We start from the raw sequence: 18,590 nt of genomic DNA on the forward strand, positions 1-18,590 counted from the left end.
ATTTATTTATTTTTTCATAAAGTAGAGCATACACTATCGTTGATGTTGATACTTTTGAATGTTACTCAAAAACGGTGAATTTCTTGATAGTACTGAATTATTCGATGATGAATTTCTTGACAAACGAGAATCTGACAATTCAAATTCCGCATCTTTATTAGAATTATCGGGTACTTTATCTTTAAGCGGGGCGGTTTCAAAAATTCGTGAAGACTCTCTGGCAAATAGTTTTGCTCTCCAGACAATTAATACAACTGCCGAAATCATTAGAAATAGAATAAATGTCGTTACTGCACCAACAATCCATCCTAGTCGTTCATCTTCTGCAAAAAATCATTAATTTCATTAAAAAAATAATTTAAGTCTTACGAGTTCTCATTAAATCAACGTTCTGATTTTTTTATGTAATTTTAAATCTACGTTTACTTCAATGGTTTCATTGAAATTCATTTAGATTTTTCTACATCTAAAAATTTTGAAATTTATTTTTTTAATCCTGCGAAAAAATTATTTTTATCTACAGTGACCTAAAACTCATTCGATTTAAATCCAATTTTTAATTATCAAGATTTATATAGAATACCAAATATTGGCCGAGTTCCAATTAATGACTGAGTACTTGAAGACTCAATAATTTTTAAATTGTGGAATTTAATTTATGAAAAATATGCAGTTAGAAATTTTAAATTTTTTATGAATTTAATTCACAGTTTAAAAATTTTGGTCTTTAAGTACCCGGTCATTAATTGGGTCAATATTTGATACTGTTACCACAGAGCTAGAAAAAAAAAATAATTAGGGAAGTCTACGGTTTCTGAGGTGCCATCAAATGATCGCGAATTTTGTAGAACTCGACAAAATAAGACTTTTTTCAAATAGCTATAACTTCTTCAAAAATGGACTAATTCTGACGTTTTTTTTTTCAAAATTTTCGTCTTCAAATGTACTTTCCGGAAAAAAATACAAAAAAAATTAAAGAAATTAAAATCTATGAAATATTCCACTTTTTTTAAAAACTCGCAATTTTCTCGAAATCAATTTTTCTCAAAAACTAAGCGAGGTATCGAAAAATTTTATTCTTTAAGAAAATCTTATTTCGTTGAGTTCTACAAAAATTCGCGGTCATTTAGCGGCGCCACGGAAACCGTAGAATCCCCAATAATAAAATATTTTTGATTCTCATAAAAAAACATTTCAAAAAATTATCAGATCTAAGTAAATTTAAATAGATCGATAAAAATTAATGTAGATCCAAAATTCCAAAAAATTTAATCAACACTGACCCCAGGAAATTTTATTAAAAATAATTTTCTCATGTAGGATTTGGTCGCAATCCAAAATTATTTTTCCCGCGTAAAAAATTAAAATAAAAATACCTGTATGCTTAATCACCAGTATCAATGACGAATTCCCTAGTATAAAATCACCTTTGTCCGTATTAATAATAAATTTACAGGTCCACAATCCTAGATCACTGGCATCCGGTTTAAATTGTATCGTACAAATTCCTGAAGTATGATTCATTAACACGCCTTGCCTATTTAGTTTTTAATTTTCTTACTATCGCACACTTATTGCTCAAAACATTTAATAATATTACAAACTATTACTCACTCATTAATCTTTGAAACTATCATCAGCAATTAAAAAAATTATAAATATAGATTAATAATTAATTAGTCACCTTAATTTATGAGTTACATTCATTCGTTTATTTTTATCTTTTAAATCATGAATCCACTGGCACTTAGTGTCTGATGGCAGTGGGTAAAGTTTGCAAGCCAGGGTAATAACTTCATGGGTATTTGTTATCATTGCAATTCTAACTGGTTCTAAAAAAAAAATATATATATATAAGACTGTGCCAAATAAAGTCGATACTTTTTTTTCCCTGATGAAAATTTCCTTGTATGTAACAAAAAATTGGGTACCAAGTTGGAACCTCCAACTCACTCACAAAACGCGCGCTCGCTTGAATCAGATTTTCCATTTAAAAAACGCGGGAAAAAATTTTTTTTAACTTTGAAATTTTATAACTCGTTAAAGAATCAATAAATTCAAACGACCATGGCATATTTTTGTAGAGAACTAAATGCTCTACAAAAAAGGTCTCTTATAATTTTTTGATAAATCTAACCGTTCAAAATTTATGTAAGCTTGAATTCAAATTTATGGTACATTTCGCGGTTTTTTTTACTTTTCCCGCAAAACTATCAGTTTTATCGCAAAATGTCATAGAAAATTTTTTGTAAATCATTTTATTAGCAATCAAAATTATTATTTAATAATTTTATAATCTCACAGCTCAAAAATTACAGGTCTACAAATTAATTATTTCGAAAAAAACTGAAATTTTTACGATCCTGGAGTTAGCAGACAATTAAAAGTTTTTTGATTTTTTTTTACCAATTAAATTTGAAGAAAAATAAAATACTAAAAATATGCACATGTAGAAAATTTGAAAGACTACAAGTGCAATTTTTTCAAATATTTTTTTTTTTATAATTTCTCGTTTAAAAAAAATCCAAAAATTATTAGACGTCGGCTAACTTCAGTATCATAAATTTTTGTAATGAATTTTTGTGTAACTTTCGAACGATTAGATTAATCAAAAAAACATAAGAGACCTTTTTTGTAGAGCGTTCGATTCCCTACAAAAATGTGTTATTGTAATTTCAATTTATTGATCCATTCACGAGTTGTTAAATTTCAAAGTTAAAAAAAAATATCTCATGTCATTTGAATGGGAAATTTGATTTAAATGAGCGCGCGTTTGGTTCCAAATTTTTTTATGTCACATTTTACGTTCAACGTATCTTTCATGTGGGGTCGAAAAAAAAATATCGATTATTTTTGGCACAGTCTGCTATAAATATTCAGTTGCAATAAATTATTAAAATGAATAAATATATAAAAATGAATTATTTCATACCTTATATAATTTAACAAGAATATTTAATGCCTGAAAATGTTTTCCCACGTGCAGTGCAGTGACGAAGCGTGATAACGTGCTCAATTCGATGAAATACTGTCACTTTAATTAATCAATAATAAAAAATGGACAATGGTTCAATATAAAAAATGTATATTTAATTTTGTTTATTTTATATTTATTTATTTATTTATCTGTATAATTATTAATACTTTAACATAACTTAATATTAATTATATTGCACTAATATTTTAAAATAAAATTTATCATTATTAATTACGATTACTAATAATTGATAATAAATAAATTAAGGCACATTGTTAATGAAAATTATATCTCCTGGAATTTGTACATTTTTTAAATATTTTTAGCCTCTTATTTATTTAAATAAATTATAAAAAAAATCTTGTTAAATTGTTAATTAGTCGCTTAAATTAAATATCAAAAAATAATGTCAGACTAAATGATCTAATTTAAAATTAATATTTAATTAAAATAAACACTTAATTAAATAATAAATGATAACTTAAAGTATTAAAATACAAGCGAAAAAATCATGCATGACATTTAATGGAACATATATTAATATTTTAAATTAATCTCAGTAATTACACTCAATATAATAATTGATAAATGCAATTAAATAATCATTAAATAATTAATATAATATCTTTGAGCGTTTTGTTCATGATTACAATCTATAATAAAATATTAATAACGATATTATTATCATCATCTAAAAGAAAGGTATTTTTTTATTGACTATAGTGCATTTCCACCACCACGTCACGAGCAGTAGAAATAGTCTTGAACCATTAAAAGAGTGGGAACGAATGATAATCATTTATTTAAAGATTTATCATTGATACCTGGTTCAAGGAGACTAAGCTTTGCTGGTGGTGCGTTCATATAATTGTCCATTCCGTGAAGCTTTACACCGCAGGTCCACAGGCCCTGTTGTTCAGCCAACGCGTGGCTTAATCTGACACTGCAGTCTCTGCCAGCTGGACTAACTGGTGTAAATTGTTTTACAACGACTGTTGTATTTGAATTAACTGGCGTCAATGACCATCTGCATTGTTCGACTGAGGATGACGTAACGCACCGTAAATAAACACTGCTGCCCGACGATATCTGTATGTCTTGCAACAGCTCCGAAAATTCAACTTTCTCTTTAAATTAAAATTTATAATTATTTTATGAATTATTTATTTTGTATCGCGTTACTAGTTACAAAAGGACTCCCTGTCAAAAAAATCCACAGAACCCATAGGAAGCCATAGAAGGAACTGCGGAATTATGTAAGAATCCATAGGAATTAATATAGGAGTGTATGGACTTATATAAAAATCCATAAGTATCTGGATTTTTAGATGGGAAATCCTTATAAGAAACTGTGGATTTTTACCTCGATTTCCCATGAGAATCTACACCATGTAAAATTGGGAATCCAGGAACCCACAGTTTCTTGTGTGGATTTTCCATATGAAAATTCAGATACATGGTGGATACTCTCATGGGAAATCCAAGTAAAAATCCACATGGGAACCCATAGGAATCCATACAAGAAAGTATGGATTTATGTAAGAATCCATAGGAATTAATAGAGGAGTGTATGGATTTATATAAGAACCCATGTAGGAAATCATGGGCTGGATTCCCATATGGAAAATCCACATAAGAAACTGTGGATTTTTACCTCGATTTCCCATGAGAATCTACACCATGTCAAAATGGGAATCCAGGTACCCACAGTGTCTTGTGTGGATTTTTCATTTGGGAATTCAAATTCATGGTGGATATTCTCATGGGAAATTGAAGTAAATATCCACATGGGATTCCATATGATTCCCATATGGGTTTGGCATTGTGTGGGTTCTCATAGGAACCATGTGAGAGACTATATCGGGATTTATGCTGGATTCCTACAGGAAACCATAAGGGAATCCGAAAACGTCATGTGGGAACTTAGGAATCTAGGCAGGATTCTCATATGGATTTTTTTGATAGGGACATATTCTTATACACTCTTTTGGCTTTATGTAAAACCAAAAGGGCGTATAATTTTTTTTGAATTGCTAATCAGTTCGTAAATTTATTCTAAAGCTGAAAATTAAAAAAAAAATCTTTAGCTAGAAAATAAATCTACAAAATGATTGGCAATGAAAAAAAATTAGGCCCTTTCGGAATTAGTAACGTGAATATTTGATTATAATTCATTAATTACCTTTATTGTAAACAATTATTTTAGCAAAAGGTGAAGTTATTATAACATTATTATTCGACGTTGCTTGACAAGCCCAGTAGCCCTGATCTTCAGTACTTATTTCCGGAATATTTAGACTACAATTATTTCCTAAACTACCGTAACTTGGAAATGTATCTTTAGCAACAACTTCCAAGTCATTTGACAGCGACTTCCATAGCCATGTACATTTTTCTAAACGGCTATTCGCTGTACACTTGAGTAGTTGATGACTTGATACCAACACCGATTCATTTTGCGGTGATTCGGTGAAATTTATTTTTGCTTTAACGTAAAAAAATTTAATATTCAGGTCATTTACCTCAATAACTTTTTTTTTGTGTCAATAAAAAGTAAAAAATAAAAGAGGAAAAATAGTTTGCATATTTACCTGAAGGTAAAAGTGTAAGTTTAGCGGGAGCAGCCTCATGAAGCCGGCCAGAGGATGTTAATCTTACGCCACAAGTCCAAAGACCCTCCTCTTCATACAATACGTTTTTAAATCTGACTGAACAGTCATGCTTGTTATCGTCATTTGGCACAAAATTTTTTATGACCATGGGCTCTTTACTGGAATTGAGGGGTTTCCAAGACCACTCGCATTGTACGACCGGTTTGTTCACCAGGCATCTGAGCAGGGCAGATTCCCCTGCGGCTGTCTGGATACCTCGCGAAAGCTGTATGAATTCCACTGGAATTTATGAGCAAATTCCATAAATAGCCGTTGTGAAATATGCCAATTATTTGATGATACTAAAGGGATAATGAAAGCAAACCTACCTTCCGACACGAAAAATTTTATTGGTTTTGTCTGAATAAAACTGCTGCTCTGGTCAATGTCGCTCCGTACTCCGCATGTCCAAAGTCCCTCCTGCTCCGGCAGGACGTTTTTGAATTTAATACTGCAGTCGGTCTTGTTTACTCCGAATGACGGAAACTTTTTTACCTCTATGTTCCATACTTTTGTCTGATTAAATAACCGCCACGACCACTGACACTCGCTCACCGGCTTTTCTGTTCGACAAATTATTTGGGCTGATGAATCAGCCGCTGCTTCTATTGCATCATCCGTCTTAGTAAATATTATTGGTTCTTCTGTAATAAATTTATTCGTTATATTTATATATTTTTCGTTACAGCTGAAAAAACAAATTCATTTTCGGTTAATTTTCATGCTACAGAATTTTAAATTTCGTCTGTCGGCCAGAGTGCAAGAAATTCCCGCAACTAAAATTTATCGTTTCTGTGAAAATTTTAAATGCTCCCATTTCTAGACTAATTGATCGGCAAATATACTCCATATATATTAGGGTGATCCCGAAAATAACAAATTTTTTTTTTTTTCCAAACAGGTTCAAAAGTTTCATTTAGATAAAAAAAGACGCCTGTGAAAATTAGAGCTCTTAATATTAACATTAAGAGCTAATAACTAGAAAACAATGCGGAATTCGAAAAAACTTTATTGAAAATAACTTCTAGGGAATAAAATTGTCTACAAAAAAGTCCCATGATATTTTGTAATAGGTCTGATAGTTTCGCCGGAAAAGTAAAAAGATCTCAAAATTTAATATGAATTTGACTTCAACCTTAAATAACTTTTGAACAAATAGATTTATCAAAAAATGATAAGAATCTTTTTTTGTAGAGCATTCAATTCCCTACAAAAATATGCCTGCCAATTATTCCTATGACGCATCGTTAGCTACTTATAAAAATCAAAAGACGTAAAAAGATTTTTTCCATGTTATTCTTATGGGAAATAGAAAAGTGCGATGAGGAACCTCTTAATGTTAATATTAAGAGCTCTAATTTTCACAGGCGTCTTTTTTTATCTAAATGAAACTTTTGAACCTGTTTCCGAGAAAAAAAAAAATTTGTTATTTTTTGATCACCTTAATATATATATAAATTTTATATCCGATAGATAATTTAAATTCTTATTCATTTCGCAAATTTCATGACAAAAAATTATATTTCAAATTAATTGTAATTTAAATTAAAAAAAATATCGACATTTTTGAACTTTCAAAAACTATTTGAGTAAACAGTAGAAAGTTTTGGGGCAGGCCCACTGAGTCAACCGTTTTACAGTTTTTTTTTTTTTAAGAACTCGGTATCCGAAGGATGAGTGAATTTATTTTTTTAAACTAATTTGACTTATTGTTTGTAATGAAATGTTAGATAAATAAATACTGACCAGATTTATGAGTAGCAATGTCCAATTTGGCGGGTAAAGTACTGACGAAAGTACCATTAATATCAGCACGTGCAGCGCATGTCCAATATCCAATTTGTTCATATTTAGTATTTGTAAATCTAACAGAACAATCATTACTACTATTACCAAAAGCCGGAAATTGTCTGACAGGTAATGATTGTGTGCTGGCCGAAGTTGGCGGGGAAAAAACAGCTTCTGTTGAAACCTGTAGAATTTCACGTGTCGTTTCGTTGGAATTTAAAGGGTTGATGTCCGGAAGAGGTAAATTTACCGGTGGCAGTGGCTGCCAGGACCACTGGCAGTCAACGACTGGATGTGCTGTTCGACATGCTAATAACACAGACGTTCCCAAAGCCGTCTCAGTGTGCTGAGGAACGTCCACAAAAATTACCGAACTTGGGTTATTATCAGCATAATTATTATCATCATCACGTGGTGGAAATTGTGATGCAAATTCGCTCGTTCCCTCCACCTCTTCGGTACCATTTGCTGAGGGAGTTGTGCCGTTGAAGTAAATCGACACATCTGTTGATCTTTCACTGGCTCTTCCTACTAAAACAACCAAAACCAATTAAACTTTTAATTATTTATTATGCTAATAATGTTATACAGGAAGTTGATTTATTGTCACGTACGCAATAGTCGCACTGTTTATTTTATTACAGCCTACATAGTGCAATACTTTCTATGTTATACACCCAGTTATATGACCTATTGATATACAATTCAAATTTATAAATATATATCATTCATTTCAATTTTTACTTTTTGTTTTAAAAAAATGACAAATAATTGGGAGTGTAAATGTAGCAGACGTAAGACAATTTTTAAATTATATATAAAAAAAATAAAAGAGTTAAAGTGATAAAATAAAAAAAAATGCAGGTACTGATTGTAGAATTTTCTAAAAGTCAATTTTTTAATTTTTTTTTTAAACAATTTCATTTAATTATTTAAAAAATTTAAAAAGTCCGCCAACTTTACTGTCATCGAATAATTCGATCAAATTAATTAATTGAATTTTTTTTTTTTTATTAAATTCCTAAGAGATTAGTGGTCTTGTAAAATGGTCAGGAACCAGTCCTGTCAAAATAAAACTTTGAAAAATTTATATGTGTATATATATTGAGAATAAGAATGTGATATCTGATATATTCGAGATTAAAATCTTAAATATCTTAAGTGGTTGTTGCACTACACGTGTATATTAATACAAATATATATATAAGTAATTTGTATTATTTACATAAATCTCTAGGTCACGGTTTGTGATTGTAAAAGTTCGCTAACTTGTTTATTATTATTATAAATGGACATTATTAATCGAGTGTCAATGCCACTTGGTATTCATTATTTTTAAATATATGTTAAATGAAAGTGAATCACTTTATTACTCATTTTATTTTTTTATTGACAAAAATATGAGTTATGTAATTTTATCAACTTAAATATTTTAATTACGGCGCTAATTTTTAAAAATTATTAAATAAAATAATAAATTTTTATGATCCTGGAGTTGGCAGATAATTAAAAATTTTTTGATTTTTTTTTAACAATTAATTTTGAAAAAAAAAAAAAACTAAAAATATGCACATGTAGAAAATTCAAAAAACTACAGGTGCAATTTTTTCAAATATTTTTTTTTTTATAAATTATCGTTTTGAAAAATAATCAAAAAATTATAAGACGTCTGGTAACTTCAGTATCATTAAATTTTTACAGAAAATTTTTTTTTTATTGAAATAAAAATAAAAAATTTCTTAAGCCCAATTTAAAAAAATTAAATGAGTCTGAATAGAGCAGACATCAGACAAATTTAAAATTATTAATAAATAGAGTAAATAACTAATAAAATAAAATTAAAAAAAAATGCGCATTTAAAAAATTAAAAAATTAATAAGTGCATTTTTTAAAAATATTTTTTTTTTAATTAGTTACTCTATTTATTTATAATTTTAAATTTGTCTGGTGTCTGCTACATTCACACTCAAAAAAAAAATGATACTGAATTTGGCCGACGTCTACTAATTTTTGAATTTTAAAAAAACGACAAATTTAAAAAAAAAAAAAATATTTCAAATAATGGCACTTACAGATTTTTTAATTTTCTACACGTGTATTTTTGTGGGTTTTTTTTTCGTAATTAGATAGTAGGAAAAAAAATTCAAAAATTGTAAATTGTCTGCCAGTTTCAGGATCATAAAAAAATAGTGAGTGAATGTAGCAGACTTCAGACACATTTTAAATTATTAATAAATAAAGTAAATAATTAATAAAATTAAATTTCAAATTTTGAAATTAAGAAGTGCATTTTTTATAAATATTATTTTTTATGAGTGTGAATGTAGCGGATACGAGACAAACTGAAAATTATAAATAAATAGAGTAAATAATTAATAAAATTAAATTTAAAAAAATGCGCATTTAAAAAATTTAAAAATTCATAAGTGCATTTTTTATAAATATTATTATTTTTATTATTTACTCTATTTAATTATAATTTTAAATTTGTCTCATGCCCGCCACATTCACACTCGTAAGAATATTTATAAAAAATGCACTTAATTTTAAAATTTAAAAAATTTTATTTTATTAAATATTTACTCCATTTATTAATAATTCAAAAATTGTCTGATGTCTGCTACATTTACACATAAAATTAATCGCAAATATTTAAGTTATTAAAAAAATAAATAGAAGTCTACTTGCAATAATTAAGGAACAAAAAATAAAGTGGCTCAATTAAGTGAACCAATAAAAATAAACCAGGTATAAATTATAAATAATATATTTGTATTAGATTGCATAATAAATTATATTGTCTAAACTATTAAGTATAGATGAATTTAAAATAAATTCCAAGTCTCTGAGAATGCACTAGCGTGTATCCTGTATATTACGTAAACAATAAATTAGTAGTTTTAACTCAAGTAACTTAATAACGATGTAAATGTCCATTGTAACTTGGCATTGGACATTTTATTTTATTCTATTACTTATTTTTATCTATACTTTAATGGATCCTAATAATTGTTTTCATCTTTCTCTGAAATAGTCCGCAGGCCGGTCGTAAAAAATAATTCAATGAATCATAAAAAAAAAATAATAATAAGTAAAGTAGTCTTCCACGAGTACTGATATTCTCTAGCATAAAATTAATGATAACAATTATTTATTTATAATTATTAGGACCAAGATTTCTGTTTTTATTTAAAAATAACAATTAATAATTAATGGTTACAAATTTTTGAATTACAGTGGAAATATTGGCCGTATAAAAAAATTTTTGAAATAAAAATTGTAGGAAATTTTATTTTCTAGAGAAAATGTCTCTTATGATTTTTTTATACGATCAATATTTTCACTGTAATTCCAAAATTGAGATTTACAATTAATTATTTAAATTTTTGTTAATTATGAAAATCTTAATTTTGAAATTACGGCGAAAATATTGGTCTTATAGAAAAACTTTTTAAACAAAAGTTGTAGGAAATTTTATTTTCTAGAGAAAATGTCTCTTATGATTTTTTTGTACGACCAATATTTTCACCGCAATTTCAAAATTAAGATTTTCATAAGAAATAAAAATTTAAATAATTAATTACGAATCTCAATTTTGGAATTACAGTGAAAATATTGATCGTATAAAAAAATCATAAGAGACATTTTCTCTAGAAAATAAAATTTCCTACAACTTTTGTTTAAAAAGTTTTTTTATAAGACCAATATTTTCGCCGTAATATTAAACAATTTAACTATTAATTGCAAAAATCTTGTCGTTAATAATTATTATCAAGGCATTAAATTACTTGACAATACCCAAGTGCGTCAGTATTATTGACATTTCAATTATTACAATAATTTAAAAACAAACAAGTCTTTTCTGACAATTCTATGTGCGTCAATGAAAAAAAAAATATATTTTTAATAATAAACATTTCACTTAATCAACAAAATACCGACACTTTAAACCAATAAATTATTATTATTATTAATTAAATAAATAAATATCAATATTCATAGTCCGCATGATTACCATGAAATAAAAAAATAATCAAATAGGAGTAAAAAAAAAACTGATGAAATAATTGATCGACTTACCGTATATCGTATTAATATAAATAATTATTAAAACGATTAAAAAATTATTGAATAACATTTCCATTCGTATCTTGTGGTAATTGCGACCACGTGTATGCCAACACTTAGTCGTTTTCAATCGATGCCGGGTCGTGGAAGGTCATCCACACAGATTTTCATTCACTTAAATATATTATATTTTTCGTTAATGCTTTATCTTATTATCAATTATTTGAATTACACTCAAGTATATTTATATCTTAGATAATTATTTAAATAACTTATCGCACAAATTATTAATCACCGCTAATTTATCACAAATTAATTCATTATTGTTAATCATTTACTTTATCCGTCAGCACATTTAAAAACGTCATTATTCATTTTTTTAAAAATTTATTTATGGATTAATTTCACTTGTATTTTATTATTTTACAGTTTACAAGTTGCTCGAGTAATTAACAATATTAATTATTAATATTTAATAACAAAAAGTTACAAATGATCTCGGTTGCGCCGGTAAATGAAACGAAATCGTGCGGAACGTGTTCTGGCTGGTAATGGACTGTGAGTGAGTATATTTGCCGTCGACCAGGTATCCGTTCTCCACTTCCTCTTCTTTACTACCTCTTCTTCTTCTTCTTCTTCTTCTTCTTCTTCTTCTTCTTCTTCTTGGTCTCAGTCTTATGCTATTTTCCTTTAACGTCTTCTCCTTACCTTTTTATTTATTCCTTTGTCTTTTTCGTACTCGTATTTATTTCACCTTCAACCATCTCACAATCAACTTACGTCGCTTCTTATTGTTCTTATATTATTATTATTATCAATAAAAGTTAACTAAAAGATGTATCACTTGTATTCATTGTTTTACACCAACGATAATGTTTTACCATACCCATTTCTGTCATTACTCATCACCAGCATGTCGCACGTTCTATTTTCTCCTCTATATTTTTCAACGGCTCGGTGACAGTCACATTAATAATTACTAATTAAATAACAATAATTAAATTTTTAAAAATAGCGCTGAAAAAAATTATTCAGAAGTTAACAGACGATCGGAAATTTTCAGATTTTTTTTTTTAATAATCAACTCAAAAAAAAAACTAAAAATATGCACTTGTAGAAAATTTGAAAAACTACAGGTGCAATTTTTCAAAATATTTTTTTTTTATTATTCATAGTTTGGAAAAAAATCCAAAAATTATAAGACGTCGACTAACTGTGATCCTGAAGTTAGCAGACAATTAAAAATTTTTGAATTTTATTTCAACTAATTAGAGACAAAAAAAAAAAATCTAAAAATATGCACATGTAGAAAATTTGAAAAACTACAGGTGGAATTTTCTGAAATATTTTTATTTTTATAATTAATCGTTTTTAAATAAATTCAAAAACTGTTAGACGTCTGCTAAATATGATACTGAAGTTATCCGACGACTAATAATTTTTGGATTTTTTTTTAAACAATAAATTGTTAAAAAAAAAATATTTGAAAAAAATGCACCTATAGTTTATTAAATTTTCTACATGTGCATTTTTTTATTTTTATTTTTTTTTTAAATTAAGTCGTTCAAACAAAAATTCGAAAATTTTTAACTGTCTGCTAACTTCAGGATCACGGAAAAATATTTTTAATTTAAGTATTAAATTTATTTTACGATGAATTTGTCGATAGTCATCGATCCAATGACATGTAATTCAATTCAGTTTAATAATAATGATAAATAAAATAGTTTGTGTAACATGAAATACGTCAGTAAAAGTCGAGGTTGTGAGTAAAAGCTGGTTGGTTACGATAACTTTGTTTATGTCGCGGTTGTCTTCGTTATCGTCGACGTCAACGTCAACGTTGTTGTCATTATGGTGGTGATATGAGCAAGACCGACCCCGACCTGGACTGCGCACTCTCACATTTATAACAAGAGATGCGTAGTAACTCAGTCTTCTTGGCCGTTGTCTTGGTCTTGGTCTTGGTCTTGATCTTAGTCTTGGTCTCGTGATTTAATTTCATTTCTTTCCATGTACTACCGGCTACCATACCGCGATACGATGTACCACGTACTTGTGGGGGGCTTGAGGAATTCGCTTGAGGTATTCGATCGGTATTCCGATGGTAATAGCCAGGCGGGGAGATTCCCAGCAATTGAGGAGCAATAGGATCTGCGCTATTTTCTTCGGGTTCAAGATCACCTTTTACTTTTGTTCCTTTATTTACACAGCCTTTCGACAAATACTTTGTTTTATTTATTATTATTAAACATCATTCATTATTTACTTGATAAATTCACTGTAAAAAATCGGGAGTGATTACAGATTTTATTTAAATCCGAATTCACTCGGAGTTTCGGAGTAAAAAAAAAATTACTCCGCATACAGAGTGAATAGGGACTTTGTCTTTTCAGCAGAGTGATTTTGGAGTGATCTTGATTTTCTTTCACTCCCTTTCGGAGTAAATTTCACTCCGAGTATTAAATAATTTAGTTATTCGCTCCGCATTTACTCCGGATTTAATCCGCGTTCACTCCGAAAATTTTTTACAGTGTACTTATCTACACAGAAAAATATGAACTATATACAGTGAGAAATGACAAGTAATATAATGATAGTGATCTGTAAATACTAGCATCCTAAATAGTAATTCTTTAATTAATAATTGAAAATTCAATAATTACGGAATAAGTATTAAAATTTATTATAATGCAAGAAAAATAATGATCCTGAAGTTAGCAGACAATTAAAAATTTTCGGATTTTTTTTTTCAACAAAAAAATGAAAAATAAAAATATGCACGTGTAGAAAATTAAAAAAACCATGATACTGAAGTCAGCCGACGTCTAATGAATTTTGAATTAAAAAAAAAATGATAAATTTAAAAAAAAAAAATTATTTAAAAAATTCTACCTGTAGATTTTTTAATTTTCTACATGTGCATAATTTTATTTTATTTTTTTTGCAATTTATTTGTTGAAACAAAAAAATTCAAAAATTTTTAATTGTCTGCTAACTTCGGGATCATAAAAAACTACATGATCCTGAAGTTAGCAGACATTTAAAAATTTTTGAATTTTTGTTTCTCAACGAATCAATTGCAAAAAAATAAAATAAAAAAATGCACATGTAGAAAATTCAAAAAACTATAAGTGCAATTTTTTGAAATATTTTTTTTAATGATTTATTGCTTTGAAAAAACATCAAAAAATTACTAGAGGTCAACTAACTTCAGTATCATAAAAACTACAGGTGCAATTTTTTCAAATTTTTTTTTTTTATAATTTACCGTCTAAAAAAAAATCCAAAAATTATTAGACGTCGGCTAATTTCAGTATCATAAAAAATAAATATTTGAACTTGAAAACCGTAACTGAAACTTGAAAAATTTATGACACATTTTATAAAATTTATTTTGTAATTTCAAAATTCCCAGTTTGACACCCAGGTTCCGGGATATAATTTCAAACCCAATTTTTTCTGGGTATTGATATCAATATTTTTTTATTTTCGGTATTGATTGGATTTCTTCCGTATCGCAGGTACTTTAGGTACGACGGGTTGCATTCCAAGTCATGTGTGACTCATTCTACGGTAATTCCACCTCATCCTTGTTCCGTAAGCCGTTGAATTTTTCTACCTTGTATTTATGTAATAAAAAAATCCATATATTTTTTTTACATTAATGGGATTTTAACACAAATATTTGAGTAAATTTTTTGGACTGACATTGTCTAAGTGTCATTGATTCTTTGGCCTTATCCTCAAGACTACTTTTTTTGGTATTGAATTATACTAATTTACAATAATAATATTATATATAATTGATATTAGTATTAGTATTATTATTAATGTTTAGTTTTACGAAGGGTATATGCTGTGTTGAAAGAGTTTTTGTTTAAATATTCGTATCACGGTACAATGCGTGTTTGGTAAAATGACAAGGACGTTTAATATTGTCGTTTAGATTACGTCGGAAATTTTTTTTCAACCTTGTTGCTCCTTGAACTGCGTTAAAAATTTATTAATAAACGATAAATAATTATTATTTATTTAACATTGAATCAAAATATAAATCCGATCCGATCACGAAAACTCTAAAGTATCAACTCATTCACCAATACAAATTTATATATATTTTTTTTATTTATAAATATAAATTTTAATTTATCCTTTGATTCATGCAACGGAAAATTTTTATAATTACATAGAAAAAAAATTTAATGGACATTACACAATAATTATATTGTTAATAATTATATTGATCATCATCTTTCATGCGGATGTTGCTGATAATTAAGTAGAATATCGATAACGAGAATATTGATATTTTTTTTATATTTTTTTAAATTGACTCCTGATATTAATTACCGTATATTTAAGTTTATGTTCCACCAGATTTATCCTTCATATTAAAAGTTATTTCAATCAATGTGACATCTATGACAACATCAGCCGAAGGTTCTTTTCTACAATAATAAATTACATGTGCAATAAATTTATATTAATTTAATTATAAATATTTTATTTATTAAATACTTGTAATTTTATAAATTTTTAATCCATGAGGAAAATAAAATTCATTTCATGAATAATCGATAAATAATTTTTAAAAATAAAAACTTCTATTTAAAGAAATTTAATTAAATATCAGTACCTGGTACCTGGTAGCGGGAACCGTTCAATTGATCATCAATTTTTCGTGCTCATAAATTCATTTATTTAGTACTATTATTTATTTTTTTTTTCTTCTTTTATTTCTGTATATTCGTACGAATGGAACAAAGAGAAACGTAAAGTTTAATGTTTTTTATAAAAAAAGTTAAGATAATATATGAGTTGGCAAATAAAATGAATCACATGTGAGAAATGGAAAAAATATGTCTGCTGTAAGATATTGACAATATAAATGATGACTTAAATAATTTAATAATATATACAACACTTTCTTATATTAAGATCCTATCTATTATTTTTTCTTGTCTATGAGTCAGTTTATTGAAATAAATTTATATGTTAATCTAATGATAATTATAAATGTCTAGTCGATGAATAATTTACAAGAATTTATAGTAGGAAATTTAATTTTAATACTTATGGACTTTTGCTGATTAAAAAATAAATTAATTATTCAAATCAGGAAATTATTATTTTTTTAATTTATACATTCGATGATGGATTTTTTAATTTTATAATTGGAAGGCTTATTGTTTCTGAAACAAAAATGTATAATGGAACTCAGAAAGTCTATCGGTCGGACTAGAGTAGACTCTAATTGTCGTTCATTGATTCTCGTAAATTATCTATGAGAATTTATTTTTCATTTTAATAGATTTTTCAAGTCTCTGAATCCTGAAAACTTATTGGAAGGAAATAAGATGACCGAGCCAGTCAATGAACGATCAATCGATTAGTTAACCCAAGTAGCACACGGCTTTGTGACATCTATAAGATATAAATTTTTCGGTTGTTTTTTGACCTCCCTGATTAAACAATTGAATCCGATCGAATTAAACAGAATTTAATTTTTAATTCTATATAATTTAGATAAATTCTATTAATTTGGTGCCTAACTTAAAAAATAATTCTGTCTAATTCGGCAGGAAAACCAGAATTTACCCAAATTTAAACGAATTTAAATAATTCTATTGGGTTTAATTCGAAAATAATCCCCGAATTTTTGGTTCTGACTCCGAATTGAACTGAAGAAAAACAGATTCAAAATTTTTAAATCGGTTTTATTCTGTTTAATTCGAAAATAATCCTCGAATTTCTGTTTCTGACTCTGAATTAAACCGAATTGAAACCAATTCAAAAATTTTAAATCGGTTTTATTCTGTTTAATTCGAAAATTATCCTTGAATTCTTTTAAATTCTGTCTTGCCGAATTCAACAGAATATAACAGAATTGAAATTTTCAATTGTTGAATTCTGTTTCGCAGAATTCGATATAATTAAGCAAAATTAAAATTTTTAAATCGGTTGAATTCAGTTGTTTAATCTGGGCTATCGACAAGACATCAAAATGTTCACAAAATAATCTGAAATTTATTTCACTGAAAAAATATCTGCTTAAAAGACTTGACACAAGAAACGACAAAAAGTAAATTACAAATGATGGTCAAGTAAATCATCATCTGAGCGATTATTGAATCGAAATGACTTTTCTAGGACGAAAAAAAAAAACACAAATTTCCTCTGACTTCTTGGACCAACACCTGTACGTCTTATTTATATAAAAAAAAACTTGACTTTGAGATAAAATTTATTTGACATCTCAAAGTTGTCTCTATCTTACTTGGGATGCAACAAAATTTGAATTTAAATTTCACAAGTTGTCAATCAAACAGCAATAAAATATTTTCTTTATGTAAGTTAGTAAGTAAATACGATACCGGTTTTCTTGTATTTGAATACTGGATGGTGATTTGGTATTAAGCCGCAAGGCGTAGTTTTGACAAAAGTCTAAATGATTAAGGTAAAAATTAAATAATTTTCATTCGCTGGTCGTGTCCATTCACTGGACCAATGACCCTGCTATTATTACAATTGTTTTCTTTTCTTTCCCGCCAATTTTCAAATTTACAACAAACCGAGTCTCTCAAACCAGACACTGTCATCTTCCGCTTTTCTTCAAAACCTCTGCATTATTGTTTTCAATTGATGGTAAAAGTATGACGATTTCAATCCATTTTCTTGATAATTAATAATTTAAGTCATGACTCAGGTCCTGGCAACAATAAACCCGTCAATTAAACTCAAATTTTTTTTCTAACTCACCTGAGAATTTTTAAATTTTACCCAAAAAATTGACACTTGAAGACCTCAGTCTCTACTAAACAATTGATTCTCACAATATTTATATATTTAATCCCTAGGTCAATCAGTCTGTCATTAAATTTAAAAAAAATATCAGTTCGTTGTCTTAATAAATGTAAATATAAAATTGAATTCTGATGATACTGAAGTTAGCCGACGTCCAATAATTTTTGGATTCTTTTTTAAACACTAAATTATTAAAAAAAAAATATTTTAAAAAATTGCACCTATGGTTTATTAAATTTTCTACATGTGCATATTTTTATTTTTATTTTTTTTTAAATTAAGTCGTTCAAACAAAAATT

The 18,590-nt window shown here is 27.5% G+C and overlaps 2 protein-coding genes and 1 long non-coding RNA gene across 8 annotated transcripts in view; 1 reads left to right on the top strand and 2 right to left on the bottom strand.

The window, feature by feature from the left end:
- The window catches only part of LOC130663986 (COMM domain-containing protein 10), a 136,903-nt gene extending 124,479 nt beyond the window's left edge, over positions 1-12,424 (top strand). For 2 of the 4 annotated variants that reach the window (XM_057463602.1, XM_057463599.1), the window contains one exon: positions 3,701-5,824. The gene's annotated coding sequence lies outside the window, so the exon portion shown is untranslated. Of the gene's footprint in view, positions 1-2,986; positions 3,457-3,700; positions 5,825-11,913 lie in introns of those variants that run through there. The other 2 variants (XM_057463600.1, XM_057463601.1) reach the window with 2 other exon arrangements.
- On the bottom strand, positions 19-11,947 carry LOC130663979 (uncharacterized). 3 transcript variants are annotated; one of them, XM_057463589.1, is made up of 9 exons: positions 11,497-11,947; positions 7,375-7,944; positions 5,958-6,272; positions 5,569-5,868; positions 5,160-5,462; positions 3,802-4,104; positions 1,685-1,832; positions 1,377-1,537; positions 19-323 (listed from the first exon to the last, which is right to left on the bottom strand). In XM_057463589.1, the coding sequence occupies exons 1-9, from the start codon at positions 11,558-11,560 to the stop codon at positions 34-36; spliced, it is 2,454 nt and encodes an 817-aa protein (XP_057319572.1). In that variant the 5' UTR covers positions 11,561-11,947; the 3' UTR covers positions 19-33. The 3 variants fall into 3 exon arrangements, 2 of the variants coding, with proteins under 2 accessions (XP_057319572.1, XP_057319571.1); XM_057463588.1 differs by having other exon boundaries at positions 7,375-7,947; XR_008989276.1 differs by having other exon boundaries at positions 184-323; positions 1,377-1,508; positions 7,375-7,947.
- A 2,270-nt stretch (positions 12,425-14,694) lies between the features above and the next one.
- On the bottom strand, positions 14,695-16,419 carry LOC130663990 (uncharacterized). Its single transcript, XR_008989279.1, has 3 exons — positions 16,124-16,419; positions 15,838-15,935; positions 14,695-15,106 (listed from the first exon to the last, which is right to left on the bottom strand). It is a non-coding gene; the product is annotated as an uncharacterized LOC130663990 (long non-coding RNA).
- Between the last annotated feature and the right edge of the window lie 2,171 nt (positions 16,420-18,590).

The sequence above is a fragment of the Microplitis mediator genome, chromosome 2 (genome assembly GCF_029852145.1).
Source record: "Microplitis mediator isolate UGA2020A chromosome 2, iyMicMedi2.1, whole genome shotgun sequence".
Taxonomy (NCBI): Eukaryota; Metazoa; Arthropoda; class Insecta; order Hymenoptera; family Braconidae; genus Microplitis; species Microplitis mediator.

Excerpts from the sequence above, each read along its gene's own strand:
- LOC130663979 (XM_057463588.1), bottom strand. The coding sequence starts at position 11,560 with ATGGAAATGTTATTCAATAATTTTTTAATCGTTTTAATAATTATTTAT. Across the intron at positions 5,463-5,568 it reads ACTTACACTTTTACCTTCAG|CAAAAATAAATTTCACCGAA; the intron begins GTAAATATGCAA and ends TTTACGTTAAAG. Across the intron at positions 4,105-5,159 it reads AATAATTGTTTACAATAAAG|AGAAAGTTGAATTTTCGGAG; the intron begins GTAATTAATGAA and ends TTTAATTTAAAG.